At 38.4% G+C, this 22,223-nt stretch overlaps 2 protein-coding genes across 2 annotated transcripts; one reads left to right on the top strand and one right to left on the bottom strand.

The window, feature by feature from the left end:
• Positions 1-1,446: 1,446 nt before the first annotated feature.
• LOC143280804 (uncharacterized) lies at positions 1,447-11,243 on the bottom strand. The gene is made up of 6 exons (XM_076585496.1): positions 11,105-11,243; positions 10,279-10,431; positions 6,992-7,147; positions 6,149-6,393; positions 4,466-4,604; positions 1,447-2,081 (listed from the first exon to the last, which is right to left on the bottom strand). The coding sequence occupies exons 1-6, from the start codon at positions 11,113-11,115 to the stop codon at positions 1,976-1,978; spliced, it is 810 nt and encodes a 269-aa protein (XP_076441611.1). The 5' UTR covers positions 11,116-11,243; the 3' UTR covers positions 1,447-1,975.
• Positions 11,244-11,297: 54 nt separating this feature from the next.
• LOC143280796 (protein-lysine N-methyltransferase EEF2KMT-like) lies at positions 11,298-21,753 on the top strand. Its single transcript, XM_076585483.1, has 8 exons — positions 11,298-11,438; positions 11,839-11,979; positions 12,831-12,941; positions 13,388-13,465; positions 13,823-13,878; positions 14,636-15,237; positions 15,615-15,767; positions 16,775-21,753. The coding sequence occupies exons 1-8, from the start codon at positions 11,316-11,318 to the stop codon at positions 16,882-16,884; spliced, it is 1,374 nt and encodes a 457-aa protein (XP_076441598.1). The 5' UTR covers positions 11,298-11,315; the 3' UTR covers positions 16,885-21,753.
• Positions 21,754-22,223: the final 470 nt, after the last annotated feature.

Genomic DNA, 22,223 nt, shown 5'->3' on the forward strand with positions numbered 1-22,223 from the left:
TTAACATAATTCCAAATTGTGACAGGTAGCTGACACATACTTGAGCACAAACACATGAATTGGACAGAGTGAGTTCAAGCATCCTTCTTATACACTTTTGGGGGATGGGATTTTTATTATTATTTTATTATTTTTTTAATACTATTTATGGTTGTTCTCATCCCTAATGAAGAATTATTTTTAAAACACTGAGAGGAAGGTTTTGATGAAGTTGTGGCACTGAAATTGTCCAGTTCTTGGTGTGTGAAAGTTTGAAAATAAAACTTTGGCCATTTCAGCGGCATTATTTCAGGTTATGAGGTAAGGTAGCAGGTTGGAAATATTTGCTGTCTTCGAGTTCAGGTGGAATAATTTGCACAGGAACTTCATAATGGTGGTCTATTTCTAATTTTGGGCAGCCAGTGCTAGGAGCAGTCTTGCTTCCCACTGTGACTGGATCAGTTGTTCCTTTTTTATTGAACTATTCTTACCTCAAGAGTGTTCCTGATAAGGAAAGCCGGATTATAGCACCCCAGTCACAACTTTATACTGTGGCTCTTAAAGACTTGCAAAAAAACCCTACGTAAAAAGAGGTGTGTCTGCAGTTTTTCCTTTTCAGGTTCTCGTGGGAAAATGACAGTTCCACTTCAGTTTTTCATAACAGCAATAAATGTACCGGTAGGCTACAAACACAGCTATGAGTTTGCATAGCTAAACTTTTCACCTTGCCCCAACTTTTGAATAAAAAAAACTGCTACAAAATTTTTCATTTTAGTGAGTTTCAGAAAATAATTATGCGTTGTTCAATTTCTAGTTTGAAATTTGCGCTGTCAATCAAAGGTATGTAGGCGGACTAATCCAGTCCATATACGCTTAATGCCAATTTAAGTTTAGCAGCCATCGCCAGTCTGAAGTTAACACACTGACAACGAAAGTAACCGTGCTGGTCAGGTCATGGGGCATCCGGCTGCTGATGTCTGGAATTTCAGTTTTGCCTGTTCCAAGAAAGAATTGAGAGGGAGTGAGCGAACGAGCGAGCATGTATGTGTTCCAACTGCACTTTGGTGGTGTCAGGTAGTGTCTTATCTGATTCATCACATACTACACACCACTACTTATAAAACCCTACCTACCAATGGAACAGAATTGACCATCCAACACTGTAACAAGCTCCAAACACTTTGCTGTCTGAATTTCTGAAACCTCTATGTACAGTTAATACTCCATTCTTTTTTTCTGTCATATGCAACTTTTTGTGAAAAAGCCGTGGAAATGTCATTCATTTTCAGTTATCTTAAATGAGGAATAAGAAGAAAACAGGAGAGAAAAAAGTTCAGAACAAGATGGGAGATAAAACCACAGTGGACAAAAGTACAACAAATGTAGATGGAGGGGGAGAATTCTCTTAAAATGGGGACAACATCAGAACACACCAACAAGTCATGTCAGAGGAAGTGACAATGGAAATCAATTTTGTTCACAATATTTATTAACTTGTCACATTCAAACATTGAAACAAGTTTACACAAAATTCAAAGTCGTAGTAAGGTTGCACGCATTTGATGCCAATCATCCTGGAGTATATTATAGTAAGTTAAGAAATAAGGTTTTGAGAAAAACTTTTCACATTGGAATTGTACATATGGATAAAAAGTTTTCAATAAAAAAAAAATCTTTGCTGAATGTCTGCACACTGTGCCTTCTACCTTTTCAAAGTATTTCAGATAAGATAGTTTTCTTTCTTACACAGAAAACCTACTCAAAGCTAAAACGCATTTCTTATTTAACTTTTAAATGGTTGTGCTACTTTTTTATGCTGTCCAAATCATCATCAAAACTGAACCTTACTCCAGATCACATTCACTCAAAACGTACTCAACTATGAAAAAGAACTTCAGAAAGATCCTTGTTACAATACTCAATGTTTCCAGTTTCCAGATGCAGACCTCAACACAGCTGAAAACATAACCAGAAATAACTGGAGCCATGATGCAGATCACCTTGAAGAGCTAGAACTGGAGCGGCTGTAGCGACGTCTACGAGCAGGAGATCTGGATCGAGACCTTCGACGAGGTGGGCTGCGCCGTCTTGGAGGCGATGGCCTGTGGACATTTCTTAAATTTATAGGATTGACATCACATTCAAAGTATGCATGCATACATGTATATTCACTGCACCTGGACAAAATAATATAAATTAATTCCCCCAACCCCCTTCACAAGACTGACCAGGCTTTTAACCCGACTTATGTGGCTAAAATTTGAAACTGGAAATCCAAACCAACAGTGAGAAATGCAATAAACTAATATTTTTTTTTTTTTTTTAAATTTCTGGACTGCAGTACAATGGCAAACACTACTGCATCAGCATGAATGAAATAAGATCACTAATGATGTAAAATACACAACTGCTGCAGGAGACATGGTTTTATGACTGAGCAATTGTGAGCCATGCTGGTGTGTGGATAGATCATAAACAAAACAACTCGCAGACTACTGTGAAATTTTAAGAGGCAAACCTTAATAATTCCAGTTGTGCACTGAATCTGGCACCAAACAGTTAAGGCAAACCTTAATTCCAGTTGTGCACTGAATCTAGCACCAAACGGGTAAGCCGAGGCAAACCTTAACCAGTAGAGTGCCTGTAAGACATCAGCTGACGTCCTACAAAAAGTATTGCCATAGTGCCTATAAGACGTCCACTGACATCCTGCGTATGTTCTGATTTTTCCTTCATTGGAATTTAGTTCAATTCACAAAAAACACTCTGAACAATTAGTTTTATGTGTCTGGATTATAAAAATACTATTTAAATGAACATTCATCAGGTAAAAGACCTCTTTCTACTGGATAATAATTTGCTAATTGACCATGTGATATGTGCATGGAAAAGGGGGTTGCATCATGTGTAAAAAAATGTGTTGAAAACTGTGTCCAGTAAAGCAAATAGTCACAGTCAGCAGATTTACACAATTCTGAAAGCTCTGCTTGTGGTTATGGACACATTTCGCGATGGAGAAGGATCTCTCTTGTCTGATGATTGGTTTGAAAATGAAGGTAACTGACGATGATCATGACGAAACTGACAGCCCCATTTGATGGTAATTCAGTCCATCTATCCAATCAGACAGCTTTTTGAACAAGTGGCTATGACTGATAGAATACGAGCAGCGAGCATTGGAAGAATGGGAGGAGAGGGAGAGGAGTGATGTAAGACCATACGAATGTCAGCCCGAGTTCATGAAGGGGGCGTGGCTGTTAGGAATGAGTGTGTTCACATTTCAATGCAGATTGTGGGATTGACAACCGTCAATGCTCCACGATTTTCATGAAACGCAGGGTGGAACCTGTACTGGACGTGAAACATGTGCTTTTCGTATTTCATGCTTTTTCCCCCCGCTGAATCAGATGGCTGACTTGTTTGAAGAGGTGGCAAACTGGATGCACACTAGACACTTTAATTGGCCCACGTGCAACTTGAAAGGAGTGAATGTCATCAAAGAACTTCATCCTCTCACTCCCGAACACTCTTAGCTGTCAAAAAGCTTGCCAGCTCAGTTTCTGAGACTGTGACTGACCTTTTACGTTGACTTCACCCACCTTTGTCGTTGTTGGGACAGTGATTTACCTACATGTCTGCACGAGCTGTGATTTATTTTTATAAACTTATAGCCTGTTTTAATTTCTTCTACAGGTATAATCTGACAATAGGCATGCTATTTCTAGCTGTATTTTGTTTCTTTTCTTTATGGATGTTATTATGTATAGGTGGAAATAGACTTTTTTGTTGCACAAAAATCATTATTTTGACTTTACATAACTGAACAGTTATCTACAACGAACCTAATTGGGCAAAAGAGCCCAGAAGCAGACTCTACACTCATTTTTATTCACAAAAACGTTTACTTTCTTTCTGTATCACCCATAGCTTTTGTGCTAGAATTTTTTGTGATTTATTACCCCAGAATCCTCAAAATTCCCTGGCAAGGGGAGAGCACTTTTACATATATATATATATATTTTTTTTTTTTTTTTTTTTTTTTTCTCTGGCACTGAACTGGTTAATAATTCCAGTTGTGCACTGAATCTGGCACCAAACAGTTAAGTCCAGGCAAACCATAATAATTCCAGGTAAGCACTGAATCTGGCACCAGTTAAGTCTTGTACAGACATATTTCAACCAATTCATAACATGCAGTGTGCTACATTTCATTTCTAAATTATCCAACATTTTGAGATTCTGCTTGGTAAAGTCAATTATAAATTTAGCTGCATCCAGGAAAAGAAAAAAAAAGCAATTATTTAACCACACAATGTTTACATCAATTACTCTGAGGAGAGGACGGGAACACAAAATGACAAATGGTGGAAGCGCCTGAAATTGATAGGTGTGTTTCTTCCCAACAAACTGAAGTGTTAAAATTTTCAAGAATTGACCATGACAATGATATAATTCTCCTGCAAGGCTCCCAGTGACTACAACTTACCTTCTGCCGCCAAAGCGAGGAGGAGAGTTTCTCCAGCGGGGAGGTGGTCTGCGTGGGGGACTGCGCCTGGGGGGAGGCCGTGCTGGTGCACGGGGCATCAGCACGGGGAGAGCTGTGATCTCCTGTCCATCAATCTGGCCTGAGAAAACAGTGAAAGACTATAGTGAATAACTCAGTCACAGGTGTACTCTGGTTAAAAAAGATATTAGAAAAAAAAAGCGAAAAAAAAAAGCAACAACAACAAAAAGGAAAATGAATGCTATGGCCTGTTTTCTTGTCCAACAAATTCTCCCCACACCCTCAAGAAAAAAACAACAACAAAAAACAAACAAACAATGAAAGTAAGGATTAAATCATCACATACACAGCAATACATATAAAACTCAAAGGACAAAGAAGTTAATCTTGGTAGTTTCATACCATGGCTATGCCTTTTTATCTTGCCCATATAACCCCCTTAAAACAATGCCAACAGTTACAAACTTAATATCACCTGAGCTCTGGTATTAAGTAAAAAGATAATGCCATGGCTTGAGCTCTTGTCTATCAATCTGACCCAAGAAAAAATGAAACCATGGATCACCTCTCTAAAAACGTGTATGAGCTTATGTGATTATCTAGTCTGTGCATTAATATCTAATAACTTCAGCAGGTTGCCGGTGACTTGGTCCCAACTGCTGCTTATAAAGAAATCAAGGGAAAGTACCCACTTCCTTAATTACTAAGGGAAGTCAACTGTAGTCAAAGACTGCACATCGCGATCAATGTCATAAAGTGTTACAACCTCATCTTCACCTGTATTCTGGTACAAAACAGTGTTAATTACAACATGCACAGACAAGCATCTCTACTGCCCGATGTAATGGCTGTGCACATCATAAAAACCACCACTTTTTAACTCCCATACAAGATGCTACAGTATACTTCTCTGTTAACCCCTTCAGTGCCAAGCATTATTTTGACTTGTGCTTCCTATTTGCCAGGCAGTTTTGGGTTGTGGAGGGTAATAACAAACAATTCTAACATGTAAACCACGACAAGAAAGTATACATAACCTATACTTTTCCTAAAGGATATTGGACTATCAAATTCTGATAGAAGTTCGTTTAAAAGCTCCTGCAACAACTTCGATGGCAAAATCTTTTTTTCATAACTGTAAATTAACACACTGCTGTTTCAAGTTACTAGGGTAAGGTTGTGGTTTACTGTCCACCATTTTGAAAGAATCCTGAGGGGGATATTGATAATAACATCCAGAAATTATCATACATAGCATGACTGGTTGTTGCTCCTCACGGATAACTGAAGTAGACACATCAAGTTTTCTGACTAGTGTCTGCTGAGACACATCAACTTAAAATCTGAACTGTGAAAAATCCTGAAATGACACTGACACATATTAATAATACGTCATCTGGCAAATAGTGAAGCATTTTTTCCAGCGTATATATACATCATGGGGCACTTAAGAGGTTAAGATAAAACTTCAAATGAATATATATGCAAACTTAGTGCCATTTAGTGCAGAAAATGATATATTGCCACTCACTGCCATTTACATAAAATCATTGTATATTTATTTGAAAAATGTAAAAAATAAAAAAATAATTCACTGATATGTCCATGCAAACACGCACACACACTCACACACAGAGATCTCATTTATTTTCAAAGTAACATTACCTCCATCCATGTATTTGACTGCCTTTTCTGCATCATCTGCATTTTCATATTCAACATAAGCATGTCCTCGAGAGGTGTTGGGATGGATGCGATCGTTTGGCAAGTCGATGAACTTGATGGGTCCATACAGAGCAAAGATCTCTTGAATGTGATCTTTGTTGACATTGCGTGTCAAACGCCCAACGTGTACCTTGGTTGGTCTAGGTGTTGGACTGCGCTTCCTTTTCTTGTTCTTATCTTTATCCCTGTAAATCCAAGCAGGCTAATGGATCAAACTGAAATACATACATTCATTTTCAATTTTTTGGCTATCAGGTTATTTGTCATCTTTTTTGCTAAAGTTTTGATTCTGCTTTATTGCCTCAATCTCTGCCCCACATGTTTATTCAGTAGCAGGTTCACAGTACTTCTGGGAATGTTTTCCCTTCTTCTTTACAACATCTTCTGAACAGAACACATGAATTACTAACACTGTCAATACATTTTGAGCACAATGTGAATATGTGACAATGGAGGAAGGTGACAGTTTCAGTTTCAGTAGCTCAAGGAGGCGTCACTGCGTTCGGACAAATCCATATACGCTACACCACATCTGCCAAGCAGATGCCTGACCAGCAGCGTAACCCAACGCGCTTAGTCAGGCCTTGAGTCAGGAAGGTGACAGAATAGAAAGACGCTTATCTATCACTCAAACACTCAAGGCCAGACTAGTATGTTGGATTACGCTGGTGGTCAGGTATCTGCCTAGCAGATGTGCAGTGACATATATATTATATGGATCTGTCCAAGAGCACTGACGCCTCCTTGAGAAACTAAAACTATGTGATGTACTTAGTAACTTACCCATCTCTGCGGCGGTGGTCCCGTTCCCGACTGGAGTCACTGCTGGAGGAGGAGGATCGAGAACTGCTGGAACTACCAGACCGCGAGCTGCTGGACCCACTGCTGCTGCTTGAACTGCCAGATGATGATGACCTTGACCTACTACTTGATCCAGAGCTGGAATAAAACAATGCGTTAAATATCAAAGTGTTTTCCTATGTCCATTCCAAACACATGCAATTTTCGAACCCTCCCCCCCTCCCAAAGCCCCCATCTTTATCACAGAAAGTCACACAGCAATGTTGTCTGTCACTGTTAGTGTTACACACCATAAAGAAAACATCTCTTGTAAAGAGATTCGGTTAATCATTTACTAATATTAAAGTAGGTACCGGCAGCCTTTTTTGAAAAAAGAATGTCTCTTGAAACAACTCTACAACAAGCTTAAATTAAAACTGCAAGTCAAAACAAACACCCCACAGTAAAAATTATCATTCTATCTATATTAGAAACAACGTTACAGACAAGTGAAGTTCATTGAAATTGAGCCTTTTTACATGTCACTTTGAGATTTTGGACAATCTCTGATTTTACAGGATCATTGCATGTTTACTAAGCAACACAGTAGGCTAAAAACTGAGGAAAATAATATTTTGTATTAATTTATGCCTAATTTTTTTTTCCAGCTATACAAGCTGATAGTTTTCTTGATATTAACTAATTAAGCTGTAAAATCCTAACTTTTCTCAAATTCTCCAACAGCAAAATGTCAAAGGAAAATGGGCACAGTTTCATCATTTTAAAAGCTATTTTGGTGAAATAAAGTGATCTCTATTCAGCTGAGCAAGGTCTTTAAAATGAGAAACAGGAATAATGCTATGTGAAGAAAAAACTTTTTACACCCATAACCCCCATGACCCTCAGGGTCCCCCACTCTTCCTGGCTCATGTGGGTGTTCCTTCTGTGTTACTTGCATACCCTGGGACTGTAACATCATAAATATCATAGAGTATCTTCACTGAATGTCACATAAGCAAGTTCATTTCCGCTCCCAGCTTTGAGAAATATATCTTTCACTTTTTCAGGTCTTCATAATCATCTAGTATCTTCTGCAAAATGTTTCATGGAATAGTTAAGCAAAATTCCAGGATTGTTTTCAAGAAATTGATGGAGAACAATAGCAATGAAGATCAATGGATGTGTTTATAAAGTGTGTGTTTATCAAACATTTTTATGAGCCAGTTACTTACTAATAATAATAAAAAAAAAATCAAATGGTACTGCTCCAGACCTGATCATCTGATGAATACAGAATGCAATTTGTTGAGAGAGAGAGGGGAGTGGGATGCATGTGAGCACTGGCATGGGATATTTTTATTTTTTGTAAACAAGACTAAAGTGAAGGATAATGCTCAATGATAATGGTGGTGTATTATTCATATAACTGATTTACATGTATACAAATGCAATTATGCAATATGCACAGCATAAAAACAGTACTACGTATAAGACAAAGCAAAAGATCAAGTGAAACTGAAAGAGAAATAAACTAATGAAGGGGTGGGACATGGAAGAACAAATATATGTAGCAAAAAGATTGGGATTATCATTATAACTATGTTTTTTAATGGAAAATTCAAAATTAATGTCTGTTTGTTTGATTTTGTTCTGTTTTTAAATATTTTTTTTTTTATCTTACACATTTACACATATACAAATTTGCATACAGTCAGTGAGTCACACAAAATATTCAACACACATGCGCTAAAGTCAAGCGGATCTGTTGAATGTGATCTGTAATAAACAGTACATTTTTTTTTTAAACTGAACACACACACACACATTCATACACACAACAATAGCATTTTCTCTCTCTTTCTCCCTTTTTAAAAGTCACATCCAGCAAACATATTTTCCTGTGTATTTTCTTGTTATCAAGTTGCCGGCATGACAATGTTCTGGAAAATTTGAAAACAGTATTATGCAGATAAAAACAAAACCACTACCTTAAAGTGTGTCTGCTGAATAATCTTTTATTTCGACAACCAAAAACTTACAACTACAAATTACATACTTCATATTAGTTTCATTCTGAAAATAAGAGAAACGATCGTCATCTAAGTTGAACAGACATGTGGCCTGATTTTTTGCACTTCATAGGATATTCCTGGTGATCGAGTAGTTTTGTGCACTTATGAAAAATTCCCTTCTTAAAATGTTTATCTTTGATATCATCAACAGCATAATGGTAAAATAGCTCTATCTCAAAGGTTTCCCTTGCTTATCAGGTTCTGGATCAAGATCGATGTTGAAGTTAGGCGCGTGTCTTAGATCATGGGTAGCTGCCATTTTGGCATCTGAATGATGCACAGCCGCTCTTTCAACTTGGAGCTTGTCGGCACCATTAATGTCACGCAGTAGTTTCGTATACCATTCCAAAGGGAATTAAAAGAGCTTTTGTTTCATACCAGTCATTCATTCAAAACTTATTACCAGTTTTGAGAAATATATGTGTAAAAAAAAGCAAAAATATTTTTTCAAGCACTACATTCGTAAAAATAAGTTTATTATGCTAAAACAATAACCACTGAAAAGTGCAGGCTAAAAGTAAAACGAACACAGTAGTACTAAAAATAGCCCTGTAGGTCAAAAGAATCCAGGCAAACGAAGCAAAAGAAAGACCGACCCGCAAATTCGTTGATACAATCCATGTCAAGGTGGTCAGCCACAGCATGCAAAAAGCCCTCCGACTTACCATGATTTTTACTCATTTACTCAACAAAGACAAAACATAGAAGAAAAACAAGGACGGCACAGGAAAGAGGAGAAATTCAACTTAATTCATGTATAAAACATATCTTTATTTCTTAAATGTCACTCAAGTTACACTCAACTTACAGGCTTTGGGAAAATAGGAAAAATCGACATTTTTTAGTCTTAGCTTCAGTTTTGCAGTCGAGGCTGCCAGTAACTAACTAAAGTAGTATCAGTATTCTGCTGTTCACCATCTGTTTCTCTGAAAAAAGAAAAAAAAAGTAAAGAAAAAAAGGTGGCGCTCAAGTGTAGCGACACGCTCTCCCTGGGGAGAGAGCCCAAATTTCACACAGAGAAATCTGTTGTGACAATAAACTTAGAATGCTTAATACAATATACAATACAATACATTATATAAAAAAAAAAAAAGTACTGACTACACAAAATTGCCAACACTAAAGTAACAGCCCTGTATTATTTTTAACTGTGATCAGATAAAAAAACAAAACAAACCCACAAACATTTGCAAAACCATAGCTTTCAGAAATACTCACGAACTGCTATCTGATCCACTGCTGGTTGATCCACTGCGTCTCTGCTTGTCCCGCCCTCGTTCCTTTTTCTCCTCTTTGTCCTTTTTCTTCTCTGAACCTTTCTTTGGTTCTGCTTCTGCCTCTGCAGACTTCTTCTCTGGACTCTTGCTCTGCCTGTTGCCAGAATCACACCATAATCCATATGCAACTTTGCACATTTCACTTCCCACCAAAAATCAGTAAAATCTAATAGGGTGTAGAAGACTAGAACAAAGCGCACAACAAAATACAACCCTATACTCCCCCGCCCTCCACCTCCCCCCCCCAAAAAAAAAAGAAAAGAAGTTATACAGTGTACATCTAATGTATATGAAAATCTTAAGATAATTATTATCAATGAATACTCCTGCAGTGTTCATCTTAATGTTACACTTTCAACACTTTGCAGTGCCACCATCAAACAATGAACAATAAAAGAACAAGTACAGCATGAACACAACATCAAGTCATCTGGATTCAGGCAGACGGACCAGATCCAACACTACTAGTACTACTGTACTAGACGTCCTGTGCACCCTCCACCCCCACCCACCCACCCTCCCTGTGCAGTTATTGTCAATCTTTGGATTCAGCAACGTATCCACTGATATCCAGAACAGAACGTACTGTCAGAATGAAACCAGGCTTTCCACACTGATAAAGTTACACGTGTTGTAGAGTTTACAAAATGTGCAGACCCTCCGACCCTTGACTTCTCTACGTCCAAAGCAATGGTTCTAGTTCTGACGATGATCATAACAGCTGGTAGGTATGTGAATTACTAAATGCTTTCGAAAAATGTACATACGTTGCTGGCATCCTGAATCTTGATCAAATACAACCGGTGTCCTGCAGGAAGAACTATCCACTTGACTATGGTCACCTAACACCTTCCGTCGACGTTCACCATATGCACGCCATACATTTTTCAACGAACAGCTTTTGTTATCAAGTCTCTGATTTGTCGGCCGAAAGAGAGGCTTTATTTTTAACCAATCAAACAGTCGATTACATATGAGATGAAGATGGCGGCTTCCATTGATCCACAAATGGCTTGCCACAGGGAACAGATTGAAGAAATTTTGGATCTCCTCAGCACCCAGTTTTTAGAAATGGTACCGATAAGGAAAATGAAATGGAAGGTAATCAGAAAGCCACTTGATTACACATACTCACTCAATGCCTTCTCTGTCATCTCTGAGGCTAGAGACAAATGTAATCTGGTTTTGCTCATCTTCATGAAATTTTATAATTTAACCCTTTCACAGCTTCAGTTATATCGTTTGTTTTTGTTGTTGTTGTTGTTATTGTTTTTTTTGTTTTTTGTTTATTACTGTATAAAATATATAAGAAATAAAGAAATATGTTTTGTGCATATATTCTGGTTAGACTACAACAATAGTTGCAGTTATAGTCAGTCTTGGCTTCAGCAACATTGTCAACCAGATCAGCTTCACAATCAGTTACCCTGACTTTATTTTATGGCAAGGGTATACAAGTGTCTGAGAGGTCGGAAAGTGATGGGACCATGTGGGTTAACAGGATGCAGAGTCTGCAGCCTTGGTGGCCACTCCACAGTTGCAGCAGCGAGTTCTGCAGACAACAATCCTAAATCCTGTGTGTGGCCAACACCCCCCTGCACTTTCTTACCGCACTCACTTCATGAAGCAGCTGATTCAAAAGGTGAGACACTCAGGATAAGTGATAGAAATGAAAAGAAGTAGAAAGTAAGGAGCAGTCAGCAAATAGTAACACAAGCATTTATTTAGTACATGTATCATTGTAAAACATTGCACAGAACAACTTTGGTATACTCTGCCATCTTTTATCCAGTTTGAAAGTGGGCACTGCTTTGAAATACATTAGAATGTGATTGTTTATGGACATTCATGCATTACTGCAATATCACTTGCTTGTGAGCATCTGTGATAACATGAGATGTGGTCTGACACAGGAGGTCTGTGATAAACTAATGAATGGTTTGCAAAGCTGAGATCACACAAAGATGGAAGCAGCTATAAAAACTGAGCAGAATGCTATAAAAGACTCCAGGGTATTGTTATACAACTTGTACAAGCCATTTACTATTTAGTTGGGTCATTTTGATTAGAAATAGAAATGCAAACTCCATAACTGTTTAAGAGTGTCATCTCTTCTGAGGGTTTAAAGGTCTGCTTAATTTTAAGAGACCTATATACTGTGATCATGACCATGATTGTAGACCAAGTCACATCTGGATTTATATGTTCTCCATATTTGTCATATATTCATCTATTCACATATATTTTATATATTCTTTATAAAAGTTTATTGTGGGAAGGACATGGCAGCATGGATGGAGATAGCAAATCAAACAAAAGAAATTTCAGCTGTGTGTTTAGCTTTAGTTTATATTGGTCATTTGGTGTTGCACAGCAAAATGAGCGATGTAACCTATTGTTAAGTAGTTAGTAAATAGTCATAAAGTTATATGTTTGTCATGATATCCTTTTGATTTTTTACGAATTAGTGTTGTGTTTGTGCATGATTTTCAGCTGGAGCAGTTGGATGCTGAGATTTGCGATGAGGTGTATGAAACCTACACTGATCTTCTCACTCAGAAAGAGGATGATGATGACACTCTCTGCTACAAGACGTACACTCTGGTAAGCTTTTAAAAAGAAGAAAGTCATTCTCTGTCAGTTACTTACATAGATGATCGTAACATCTTATATTGATGATATTGTGTGCATCCAACTATTCTGAGGGAAAAAATTCAGTTTATAATAAAGCAAAAAAGAAGGGAGTATACTTACCCTGTTGACAGAAATCACTGTGCAGATCAGTTTGTGTTGTGCCTTGTGTTTGTGTTCCCCACTCACAAGGTGAGTACAGTACTTTCTTTTATTATTAGTATTATTATTATTATTATTTTGTTTTGATTTTTTTTAATTGTTGAAGGTTCTTTCACTCCTCACCTTTTCTGCTATAGTCAACAATTTTCATTTTCCTATTGAATGTGTGCGGTGTGTGTGTGTGTGTGTGTGTGTGTGTGTGTGTGTGTGTGTGAATACATTGTGTGTGTGTGTGTGTGTGTGTGTGTGTGTTACAGCCTGCTGGAGACAGAGTGTCCCTGCAGGAGTCTGTAAACCTGGTGTCACAAGGAACCACTGGTCTCAGCACATGGCAGGTACTAATTGCTTTGAAGCATTCAGTGTTGTTTTGAATACAGAACTTGAACTTCACTTATTTTAACTGGAAACTAACACTTAAGCTAACGATGTTGAATGTCTGGATAGCTGAAATGCCCATATTTTTGCTTTCACTGATCATGCCATTTTGCTTTTTGTTGGGATGCCTGTATGGCAATGGTTATGAAAGAGAGTAGATATCTGTTCTGCTGAAGAAAATTGAAAAAAAAAGTTGAGGCTTGCTCCACAGATTTTAGTTAATTGGGTCAGTGATATAAATGACTATGGCTGTATGAGTGTGACTTGGATTAGTTGTAAAATGATTAACCTGTCTTGGATTGTTTCTTTCATTTCAGGCTGCTCAGCACTTGGCTGAATGGATTGTTGAGAATCCAGATGTTCTCAGAGATAAGTGAGTATTGGCACAGAGTCTTGTTCTTATTTACTGTTATTTTTCTCTCATAGAGTTATACATAGTTTTGTTGATTACAGCTGCTGCTTATTCCCCAATTGTCTCATGTCTTTCTTGTGTATGTTTGGCCATTTCTTTGCTGTTTTTTGTTTTGTTTTTAGTTGTTGTTATTTCCAGTCTTTAATTTTTGCTTTCTCACTAGTCTCAGTTAACTGCTTTTCCCCTAGATCATTAATTAAGTCAATAGCATCAATCATGATCTCTGAAGAGTCTTTTTGCAGGACAGAGTTTGTATGAACTTTGTTGTATGAATTTATGACCCAACAGAATCAGAATACTGCACTCATTTTTGTTGAATTCTAATGATGAGTTTTGTTCAAAATGTTCTGGACAATGTGTTTATTATGTGAATTATATTCAATGGAAATGGTTTGTGCAACAACATTGAAAAGAAAAAGTGGAATGCCTCCAAGGAATTAAAGTTTGGTTTTTTTATGAGCATCAGTTTTCACTGAAATAGAAAATGATCTGTTAAAATGTTAAACTCTTTTCTTCTGTTGCCTTATCTCTTTCTAGCTTTGTTAACTTATAATTGGTTTAAAAAAACTTTTTTCTTTTATAAACAACAGTACCATAATTCTGTTTCTCCCAGATATGAAATGTTTGCCTCTTTTGTCTCATTCAAAGTATGTCGACTTTAAAAGACATTTTTTTCTTTAGAAATAACAGCGCCATAATTGTGTGTGTTTTTTTCCAGACGTGTTGTGGAGCTGGGGTGTGGGTTGGGTCTGACGGGACTCGTGGCATGCCGAGTGGGTGACGTCAAGAGCTACGTGTTCACCGACTGCCACACCCAGGTGCTGTTCCTCCTGGCCAAGAACATTGAGGACAACCTGGTGCACAACTCAGCCTCCCCCTCCAACCAGACAGACCCCCGGGACAGAAAGATGTTTCGCAAGATCAAGCGTCAGCTGAGCCTGACGACTGACAGACGGGACTTGCCATGCTCGGCGTCCGGGGATCGGGGCAGCGGGGTGGAAGAGGAGGTGGAGCTGGAGCTTGAAGTGATGCTGACATCAGACAATCCAGGCGACAGTGTGAGAGTGCAGACTGACAGCGAGAAGGACGAGGAAGAGGAGGAGGAGGACGAGATCTCCATCAATGAAGACGATGACAAGGAGGAGAGTTTGGCGGAGGAGGTGAAGCTGGAGCTGAATGAGGCCCTGTGGGAAACAGACAACAAGCAGCAGACGGGCACGCTGCGCAGCGACACCCGTGTCAAGCTGTGTCGGCTGGACTGGGAGGAGCCGTCACCTTCTGTGTTCAGTGTGCTGCAGGGTGACGTCATTCTTGGGGCTGGTGAGTGAGTGTATGTGTGTGCTCGGTGAAACATGCAGACACAGGCTTGCATGCATGGATGCAGATGTACACACAGACTCAGACACACAACACAGGCACATATATACACATGTACACAGCAACACACACCCACAGAGACAGTCACACACATGCATGTATGCATGCACACATACACACACACACACACACACACACACACACACACACACACACCACTACAACAACAAATAAATCAGTCACTGGTTTTTACAGATAATCAGTGGGGTCACTTGGAGTCATCAGGTTTTGTCTTCTTTAATGTGGTTCACATAGAAAGTAACCAAGGTGACTATGTCAATATTACTGTAAACATGTGTGTATGTATTATCTGTTTTCAGATGTTGTATATGATCCCAGCATAATCCCCAGTCTGGTGAGCCTGTTACGACGGCTCCTTGACCCAGGTACTGACGGTTCGTTACAGCGGAGGGCTTACATCGCTTCAACAGTCCGTAACGAGGACACACGGGATGCATTCCTCATCGCTCTCAGTCAGTTCTCCTTATTTCTTTTGCATTCTTGACATTAATAATGATAACAGTACTACTCTCCTCTTCTTCTTCTTCTCCCTCAACTCGTTCTTGATGACAAAAATGATAATAATAATCTCTTCTTCTTCTGCTCTTTCTTTGAAGAGTCATTGGGGTGCCGCACAAATGAACTGTTCACCAGATTCCGCCAGGTCTGTTGGTTGTGTGTCAAAACCTGGGTTTCCAGTAATAATAACAATAACGTGATTCCATACAGCTGTGATTCTTTGAATAGGGCTCTAGGTGCTTGCTTGCTTATTACTCAATTACTGTTTTAACGTATGAGGATTTTTTTTTAAGGAAGGAGGTTAGGAATGCAAAAGCAACTACACAAAAAGTAGAAACTCAACAAACAGCAATAATGATAAAAACAAACAAAAAACAAAACGAAACAACAAAGAGAACAAAAGACAGGACAGGTATATAGTGAGTGAATTAATGGGTTAGCAGAAGAAACCGGTGAGAGACACAAACATAATGGCAGATAGAAAACTGAAAAAGGACACAGTCTGAAATTTATTCAACCCAGGGGAGTTAACAGCCTTGGCAGGCTTCCATGCCATATTGATGTGGAAAAAAAAAAACACCCACAAAAAATGTACTGTTTTTCCTCCAAATTACATTTAGAACACATCCAAAAATACTGTAGAAGTTAGTTCCCTTTCCTGAAGGTTTATGCATATGTAGGAATGTGAAAACCGTCTTAATGAGAAGAATTTTGACACCAGAGCAATGCTGGGCGCAGGGCTAAATGAGTTAACTACTAGGCTGTTGTGCGCATCATTGTGTATGATAAAGAGGTTGTATTTTGCATGATGTGACTGGGGGATGACACTGACTGGTTTACTTGTACCAGTCGTGTGTAATACAGAGGGATGACACTGGTTTATTTGTACCAGTCGTGTGTAACACAGAGGTGATATCTTGCAAGATGACAACACTGGGTGGTGGTACTGTTTGTGTTGCAGGCTCAGAGGGGCTGTCCTACTCTGTTCTGGAGGGACCAAAGCAGACCTTGTTTCACTATGACCGCATGATTCCCATAGAGATCCTGCAGATCTCCTTTCAGTCTGCATAATGTCCTACCTGCCGTCTCCCCGCCAGACAAGACTCAAGATCCATAGCACTCCTTTCACTTCAACAATGTGGCATCGTTCAACATGCAGGAACTCACTTCAGTCAACATAGTGTGCAGTCTGCTGGCTTCTTGGGCAGGGCTGTTTATTTATTTGCTGTGTCCCGCTGGGGATTGTGTTCAGCTGCCTTTTGCCAGTGGATGAAGGGCGTCTGTCAGACCTGTACGTTTGATTTTACTTGCTCAGCCACCAGTTCACAGTGATTAGTTTTATGTTGAATTTGTTCGTTTTAATCCAGGTTGTGTTGTTGAACATGAGCAAGGCTGTGGAACTGCAATGCAGGATTGCTTCATCGGTAGGCTTCAGTGGCCTGTGATAATGTTGTGTTGTGAAGTTACAAGCGTCACATCGACAGAATATGAACAAAACATTGCTGCTTCCAGGTGTTGTGGACAGTGTGTGTTCTTTATTCACATGACTGAAGAATATATGAAGAAAGCTTCATCAGAATCATTTGAATAACCTTCAGGAGAACAGATGAAGATTTAATGCCCTCTTACAGTTTCAACATTGAGACAGAGACAAATTTCTTTTTCATTTTCTTTATATTGTGGCTACAGTGCTTGCCTCCAGGTTACATGCTTATAACAGTTTGTTTCAAACCACCTGAACTCGGATGTTACACATGTCGAGTGTTGGTGGTTGCATTTTGGATAATTTTTATGGGCACGAAGTAGCGAAGAGAGACAAATTGGATTTTGTTTCCCACCATTCTGTGAAGAGTCTGATCACGTGAGAATTTTGAATGCAACATAGGAATTTATGAACATGAGTTTCAGTGTGGGCATGGGAACACACAAGTATGAAAGTGCATGTAGCTGAAAGTTGTTATCTTTATTTGCACGAAATAGTCTGCATGTGGTTAAGAATCATCAGACAGTTACCTTTATTGCGGTATATTCATTCTCTTCATTCTCATCCATCAATCATGCAGATATATTAGTCTCCAAATTTCGACAGTCCTTTATGCCTGGTCTTTTTTCTTGTGAACTGTTCTGATTTGTCGTATTTTGTTTACAACCAGTTATAGTCCATTTCTATATTACACTGACATAAAAATAGTTCCAGCAAGTTAATTTTTGGCTTGTTGGGTTCACCTGGCTGCTTTCTTGTTGTAAGTTGCTGGGGAGTTTTGTGACGCACATGGTTTATGGAGCACCAAGAAGACACTGGAATGTGCAGTTTCAGTTTCACTGTCAGTTTCTGAAGATGTCACTACCTTCAGGTAAGTCCATATACGCCACACCTCATCTGCTAGGCAGATGCCTGACCAGCAGCATAACCCTGTGTGCTAGTCAGGCCTTAAGTGCATGCATGTGCGTACCTGAGTAGATTTCATCTACAGAATTTTTCCAGAGGACAACCATTTGTTACCATGGAATGATGGAATCTTTTTCAGTGCAGCAAGTGCATGCTGCACACAGGACCTTAGTTTACTGTCTGATATGAATGACTAGACGCTCAGTTTGATTTTCAAGTCAAACTTGGGATAAAGGATTCAAGCCCAGACCTTCACTGACACTGTGTGAAAGTGAGTCACTTTGCAAGCAGAGTTCTTCAAGGATGGACATGTGACTTCAGTGAGTGTTAAAGGTTTCTCTTTTAAAGGCTTGAATGTTGTCTTTTCTATTGTACTAGTTAATGATCCATTGTTCGCTTGGCTATTAGCAACATGATTTATTTACTCTTTGTTCTAAAGGCTTTCACACTCACAGTATCACTGAGTTTTTTTGTTTTTTTTCTTCAGTTGACCCATTTATCACTTTGTCAAGTTTAAATTATGAAATGTTTCATTAATGATGACAATCAACACACATACTTTTATGCACACTCTTTCTGTATACCTCCACCTTGCCCCCTCCAACACACACGCGCGCGCACTTAGAGCATATCAGTGCTCATATTTAAGATATGACTTTTTTTTTCTTATCAAGGTAGGGGCTTCTGAATGGTGCTTTTTATCAGTCAGCCAGCAAGAGAATCTGTAAACTTGCATGTCTAAATGCTGTACAAAATTTTAATCTTACTTGATTATTTATGTGTGAATATGAGTGTGTGTGTGTGTGTGTGTGTGTGAATTTATTGCATTTCATGTTCTTCATTCTGCATTATCATTGATTTGATTGTAAAGCTCATTAGCTCCCAGTATGCTAAAGGAATGTGCTGTAGAAATGTTTCAGATTATTATTAAAATGGTTCTTGTATGATTTATCGTTAATTCTGGTACTGAAGTATGTAATTTGAAGATGACACGGAATTTCATCCAGATAAATATGTTTTCATTGCTTGTGCTACTCATCTGTTGAGCTTTCAGCTGATGCTTCACAGCAGGCTTGATAGGGTATTGACTGTGTATTAGAAGCCATTTGTGTGTTCAGTTAGTTGTAAATATAATTGTGTCAATGTGTGTTGAAGAACAGTATCTAAAGAAACGAAATGATCACCCCTTGAAATGTCTCATCAATCAAGTATCAGATTGTAGCGGTGCAGATCATTGATCAGATAAACCCCTAGAGGAAGATGTTTTATTAGTGTCTGCTCCAAAGTTATTGCTATGTAGTGCCAGTTCTTGCTGACTTTGTAAATGCTTTGAACAGTATTGCTTTGCTTGCTCATTGATCATCAGATTGTCTCAGAAACGTGTTAAAGATATATATATTATTATTCACATTGCAGGTAAAGAAATGACAAAGAGCTGTGATGTTTCAGTTGTGAGTGTTTGTGTCTGTTGTTATTACTTGTGTAAAACTGTTATTGTTGTTAAGCGTTATCAGTGATTTTGTTTTATATTTCCAGTAGTTCACAGATTTGATTGAGGACACGAATAATGATTTAGCTCTTAGGGATTTGTTCTGAAGAATCTCTGTGGTATATTTCTTAAATATAGTGAAATAATAATTGCATGTGAAAGAAGAAATCACTGTGGTTGAATTGTAAAATGCATGTTCAGATCTAATACTGTGTAATACTAATAGTTAGTTGTTTATGCCTGTATTCCACAAAGTGACACAAATAAGTTTTCATGATTTTTAGGGTCAACTGAATTCTCACATGATCTTTTTGCCACTGTGAATTTTGAAATGTATAAGGGGACACTTAGTGAAATAGTATCATGCTCTTAAAACCTGGCAAACAGACACTTATTGAAACATGCATTAAAACTGAACAAAGCTGTGCATTAAAGCCATTATATTAATTTAGACTATCACTTGTATCAGCCTGGCGCAACACTGGCTGCAGCCATATTGGGCTTGGCATTCTAGAAAGGAAACAGAAAGCGGTCAGCTGTGATGTTACACTGACTGTGCTCAAAGCCAGCTTCTAGGATTGCTCAGTTTTGAACAGCTGTGGGAAATGGAGGATGTTCTGTGATTCAAACTGCAGGCCCATTAGATTCAACATTTTCAAAAACTGTGACATCAAAATCATTGTCTCTGCAACATGTGCTTTCTTCAGGCATGATTTAGTTGGCAAACAGTTTTCACATTGACACACACAACTTTGATCTGTCTTTGTTGATGTTTTAGCAGCTTGTTGTAACTCTTCTGCCATGAAATCAGGTTCAAAATTATAATTATTTTCTATGGAACTAAATCAGAGTCATTCCAACACAGACCTTGTACAGTTTTTTCTTTTCTTTTCTTTTGGAAAGTTCTTGCACAGTATTTGTAATGAATTCATTTCAGTCTGCTTTGCAAGTCATCCATGAGCGAAAGTGAGTCTACGAACTTGTGACATCATAACCTTATCCGAAAATGGTAGCCTCCATGACTACTCGAAGCATCACATTAAAAAAAAAATCTTATTTATTTGTCTTGAAAAAGTATTGCTTGAGCCATAAACTACCTAAAATCTGTTATCTAAGCCATGAAGTCAAATCACTTCATGTCCCCTTTTACTTTTCCAATCATTGTTTGGTATTCATGGATTCCAAGTACATCAGCTTGCTTTGCTGCTGTGTGGTACCACCATGGAAATAGCATTCAAGGGTTTGGGCCTGATGGACATTGGACTGAATGCATTGAACCAGATTAAACGGATTTGTTCATTGATCAGGCATCTGCTCCCTTTAAAGGCTGTTTTAAAGCAGATGTGGTGTTAGTGTATAAAGATCAGTCTGCACCCTGACACCTCTGAGAAATTGAAACCAAATATAATCTTGAAGAAGAGTGCAGACAGTTGTGAGTGCTGGTAATGGTGAGACAAAAAGATTGAAAAGGTCGAGTGCCACCTGCAGATGTTCTGTTCCAACAGCAGCCAGGGGAGTTCTTGTGTCGGCAGAGTTGGGAGGTGTTAGATACAGGTCATAAATACCAGGTGTTTTTTTTTTCCTCTATGTAATCTAATGTGATGGTTTATCATTTCGTTGATGGATCTGATAATTAAGTTGATAAAATTTAGTTATATTTTTTTTCCAGTAAAAAGAGCTGAAAATAATTACAGTAGAGGATTACATGTAAGTGTTCTGGTGTCTGTGTGTATACTGTGTGAGTGTACAGTTTTAGAGACCGGGGAATGTTATGCTACAGCTGACAACTCTGGGTGTACATGTGACTTTGGGATATTTGTACTTAATGACAATGCGTTGGTTTATTTACAATCTTGACATTCTGTTTTGTATGGATTGTATTTGATTTGGGAATGAGTTGGGTTGAAAGATTTTGCACTCTACAAAGCCATACAAGTATACTGTGCAATGCTGTTGTTTCACTGTGAGTACTTATCATATTCCATGATACCTTTGTTATATTTTTTATTTGTTGGGTTGAACTTTTGAACTTTATGTGCAGTAAACAGGACTGCTGTTTGAATATGTGAATGCATGCTTATCTCCACATTTGGTGTGCATGTGTGTGTGCATATGTGTGTGTGTGGGGGGGGGTAATTTAAAGTGTCATTTCTGGTATACTTTGAGCCCAGTAAGTAGTATTAATAAACTGTATCGACAATTTTTGACTCATTCCCAGACTAACCTTCAATTCAATCACACACACAGGTACACAAACAAACAAACCAGTAAGCCTTATTCCACTACTTTTATTTCAACTTTTCTGGAGCAGTGAACACTTGAAAAATGCAGCTAGCATGTAATACAGCATTTATAAGGCTAAGTCACTGTGACACGTGCAACATCAGAGAGAAAGAGACAGGGTGGAAAAAAAGTCGATCCAAACCCTTCATACACCCATTGTGTGTGTGTGTGTGTGTGACAGAGTAAAGGAAGGAGAAGGGGGCAGTGAATTACTTGCAGGTTTTAATCTCAATGCTGTATACACTGACA

The sequence above is a fragment of the Babylonia areolata genome, chromosome 1 (assembly GCF_041734735.1).
Source record: "Babylonia areolata isolate BAREFJ2019XMU chromosome 1, ASM4173473v1, whole genome shotgun sequence".
NCBI lineage: Eukaryota > Metazoa > Mollusca > Gastropoda > Neogastropoda > Buccinidae > Babylonia > Babylonia areolata.